The 4,195-nt window shown below is 41.9% G+C and overlaps 1 protein-coding gene across 1 annotated transcript; it reads left to right on the top strand.

The window, feature by feature from the left end:
* Positions 1-1,125: 1,125 nt before the first annotated feature.
* MELLADRAFT_94388 (uncharacterized protein) lies at positions 1,126-3,086 on the top strand (the record flags this gene model as incomplete). Its single annotated transcript, XM_007406626.1, has 5 exons — positions 1,126-1,580; positions 1,647-1,729; positions 1,792-2,159; positions 2,233-2,530; positions 2,584-3,086. 5 exons carry the CDS (start codon positions 1,126-1,128, stop codon positions 3,084-3,086), a joined length of 1,707 nt encoding a protein of 568 aa, XP_007406688.1.
* Between the last annotated feature and the right edge of the window lie 1,109 nt (positions 3,087-4,195).

Here is a 4,195-nt window from a genome sequence, read left to right as displayed (position 1 = left end):
TGTCCCCCCAGATGACAATATTCAAATTCAGACATAGTCTCATAATGCAACTTTTGCATAAAACCACTGCTTCATCTTCATATCTACACACAAACCCTCAAAATATCACCTCTGGCTCCCGCCCTGCCATAAAACACAAACATGATAATGGAAGAAGTGTGCCCATGAGCCCATATTTGTAGTCATAGATTGTCCTATAAAAGGCGCACATTTCATCTCTATCCGACTTTACCCTACCTCACCTTCATCACACTCTTATCCACGCTCAAAGCTTCAAAATACCATTTTTCACTCACACTTTGCCATACACCACGCACACGGACATAGAAGGCTTCTCCCAGTTGACTCAGAATTTCAGTCTTTATTTCTCCTTCAAAAGGCGCACATTTATTCTCTATTCAACTTTACACTAGCTCCCCTCCTTCACCTTTATATATACATATATATGTTCAAAATACCATCTTTGGCTCCTGCTTAGCCATAAAACACGCACAACAACATGGAAGGCTTGTACCAATTAACTCACATATCCAGTCATTTATCTACCTTTGAAAGGTGAACATTGGCTTCTTCTGCCTCAGAATACATATCTAGATTGAGAGGTGAGTTATTTGTATCAAATGTGGCATGATTGCCTGCTTGAAGGGTTTTCTCCCGCTTCACAGTCAGTACAAACTGAATATAGAAGAGGCTACCTCAGTCTATAAGATTGTAAAGTTGATCCTCCTTAGCACTGACTTAATTTGAGGTTATATCCTTGCACAGGAAATGTGAAGACATGGATGCAAAAACCAGGACATACTAAGCGTGGATACAGAAACATGGATATTGAATGCAAGTGATAGTCAATCGTGTTCAACATATAACATATGAGTAATGAAAAAATAACAGTGTGGCATCCAAGGAGCGATATAGTACTCAAAGGGAGATATGGTCCTCAAAGGAACCATATGGTCCTCAAAGGAGTGTGATTGTCATTGCACTCAAAAAGCCGGTCCGCCGGAGTTATGTGTAATGCTGTGTAGCTGTATCCTATTTGACTATCTCCGGTCTTGGATTATAAGTGCTCCAGTTCACGCATCTGATCCAAATCAATATCCCCACCGAACCCCATCTCATATTACCATGCCTCCAGGTACTTGCCGGAGCACACGTTCCACCGATGCCGTTACCAATGCCGATTCATCATTACCAGAACCCAAGCGCTCACGTAATCAGGAGACTCGTACAACATCTCGTCGTGGTCTTGGTTCTGCAGCATCCGCCAACACAGACGCGAATCATCTACCCACGCCCTCTGCTACTCAGCAACAACAGCCCCAACCGATTCACACTGAACCAGTGCAAGATATCCAAGATCTTGATCTCAATGACATTACTTTGAAGAACTATCATCAAGTCAAAAGATTCTGGCCTCTCGGACGCATCACAGACCAGCTTCAGCGTCAGAAATCATCTAACCACCAGTTGAGCGCAGAGGTGCTTGTTGAAGCAAAGGCGGTTCTTGAAAGTCTTGAAATTTCCCTTCACATGATTGCGATGGTTTCTCATGTTGATATTACTACGTTGAAACGTGCCTTGTCAGTTTATCTTTCTGTATTCAATCATCAACGTTGATCACTATGCTAACAAGATATTCTTTGCAGGGGCCTTATCGGTGGTACAACACATGCCGATAATCCGTGGCATAGGTGGTTAAGTTTTGCACTTGATGCCAACAAGTTTCCTAGTATGTATGTTTACTTATACTTGTCTGACTAGATCGCTAATCATCTTATGTTTATGTTATAGTGCCTACCCAAGGCCACCCAGATTCAGCAGCCATTCTGGCAAATCGCAATAAAGCCAACCACGTTGCCTATAACGCGCTCACGGTCGACCAACTTACTGTGTTCAAATCACCAGTTTTCTTTGCTCTTGGTGGCTATCCCGACTATTCAGCCATTTCTTTCTCTGACAACGCCTCTGGAGATACTTCAGTTCTTATTCCCGAAGTCCCCAAATTGAGCGAAGAGGACGAACTTCGATACCGGCCCATCTACGATAAACTAGTCAATACAAAGAAAGTGGCCAAGGATCGCGAGCTGAATACACCTGCAGCCTGTGCTAGTAAGGAGGAAAAACGTTCCCTTTTGAGTTTCAAAAAAATTGCGCAACAGGTGAGGTTTTCTTCAAGTCAAGCCTTTCTTCAGTTTGTTTCACAAAAGCAATATCTGACACATTTGATTACAGCTTGAACGTGATCATCAAATGCTAGGAATAGATTACTACGTCATTGCATGTAGTAATAACACTGGAGGGGAAGGATGGTGTCGAGAACATAGTAGTCGGGAAGAGATCGTTCAGTGGGTTTCTGACAGGGCACAACTGCAGCATGTGTTTCCTATTTATTGTCAACACGGATCAATCGTCGAAAAAGTTCAAGCCGTTGCTAGTGCAAAGAATGGAACTTTACCCGAGAAGCGGCCATCAAACAATCAATCAGACATCGACAAGAGGAACTTGGGTGGGCAGCTCAATGAGCTCGTACGTAAGTTAAATTTAACTTTGTATTTTCATTTCTACTTGTAATCTTACAAATAGTCCCACACGTAGTCAATCTTGTTGGAAAGGACGATTATAAGCCGTTCCCTCGCACACCGAATCCGATTGCTTCTCTCCAAGAACGTAAACTCAAGGTTGAACGCGCTACCAACTCCGCACTGTCTAAAGATGATTTTGACAAAGGATTCACAGGCATGAATGCCAAGGCTCGCCGTAGTTGGCTCAGCGATCTGAAGGATGGTAAATTTAAACTCATGAAGGATGTTGAAGTTCAACCAAGCAAAGGCGAACATCATATCACCGAAAGCCAATCTCAACCAAGTGAACCACCTCATACCACAGAAAATCAGTCAACTGCTTCCGAACTTCAAAATTCCCAGCCTTGTGCATCAAATTCCCAAATCCCTCAAATTCCTCAAGTCATTGAACAATCAGGCCAGCCAAGCGAATCCCAAACGGCTGAGCTGGGAGCTGAAGCCACTGCATCTGCGACTCATGAAGGTACTGGAGGTGAAGGAGGTGCTACGTGTGATCTCGCTTGACTTGTATAATGGCCATGATCACTTTCAAATCTTCCCACTTATTTCTGTTTTCTGTTTTTTTATCTTTCTTATTCTCGTCCAAAGTGTTCCTTGATTTGGTTTTCAAAAGTGTTGCTTTGAATGCTGAACTACACTTTGACCCAGTTGCTTGTTTTCAAACTTGAATGTCTACATAGTAAATATACTACGTTTCGATCTTAAACCCACAAGAATTGTTGTATTGACTCCCCGTTCTAAGGTGTACCTGAACGGTCCACTCTCACGTGTGATTCCTTTGAAATTTGTTATGGATCCGGTCTTGGAGATATCCACCGCAATTATTTGTCACCATCTTGAAACCGTTCCTTTGAAAACAGATGTTCCTGGCGGTCAAAATATTGATCATAGTATGTACATATGTATCAAATCTACAAAATACTTGAATGGAGTTGCCGAAGCCAAGGCTGTGCAAGACATTAATTGGGCATGAGTGCACTATTGGGATCTATTTAAATCAAAATCTATTGTATGTATTTGACGTTCTACTACCTTCTACTACCATAGATTGCGCCTGAGAAACATGCATAACCTGTATGTAGTTGAACTTCAAATACAATTATGTTGAAGTCATTGCCCCGGTCGATCCCCGTCCCCGAAACCGGGGTTGGGGATCATTCCCCGAATTAGGGGTCGGGGAATGATCCCCGCCCCCGAAATCGGGGATCGGGGATCAATCGGGGAATTTTGGGGAATAGAGCATTTTCCCAGAACAAAAAACAAACGATCGTCCATTACCCAACAAGATACCTTCACCAATATCATCTAACCTCAAACAAGATCAAGTGGAAAGGATCATTAGATCCTCACATTCTTCAAAAACCAATCAAAAAAAATATTCAAAATGGAAGCATGTCAAAAAAGTTAGGTTGTAAATTAGTAATCCAATCTCTATCATGATTGATTCATCGAATCATCATTTTTGAACGTTTTGAGCTAATTCTTTTGGATTTCATCATCCGTTCACTTTTAGATTCCTTTACCCAGATATTTAAATTCATCCGACTGTATTCACTTCAAAAATCATCATACTGACTCAAAAGACAAAATTCATCGAGTAGTGATTCAACCTT

This window comes from Melampsora larici-populina (genome assembly GCF_000204055.1).
Source record: "Melampsora larici-populina 98AG31 unplaced genomic scaffold MELLAscaffold_6, whole genome shotgun sequence".
Taxonomy (NCBI): domain Eukaryota; kingdom Fungi; phylum Basidiomycota; class Pucciniomycetes; order Pucciniales; family Melampsoraceae; genus Melampsora; species Melampsora laricis-populina.
The sequence above is the reverse complement of the archived record's forward strand: the minus strand, read 5'-3'. Positions and strand labels throughout refer to the sequence as shown.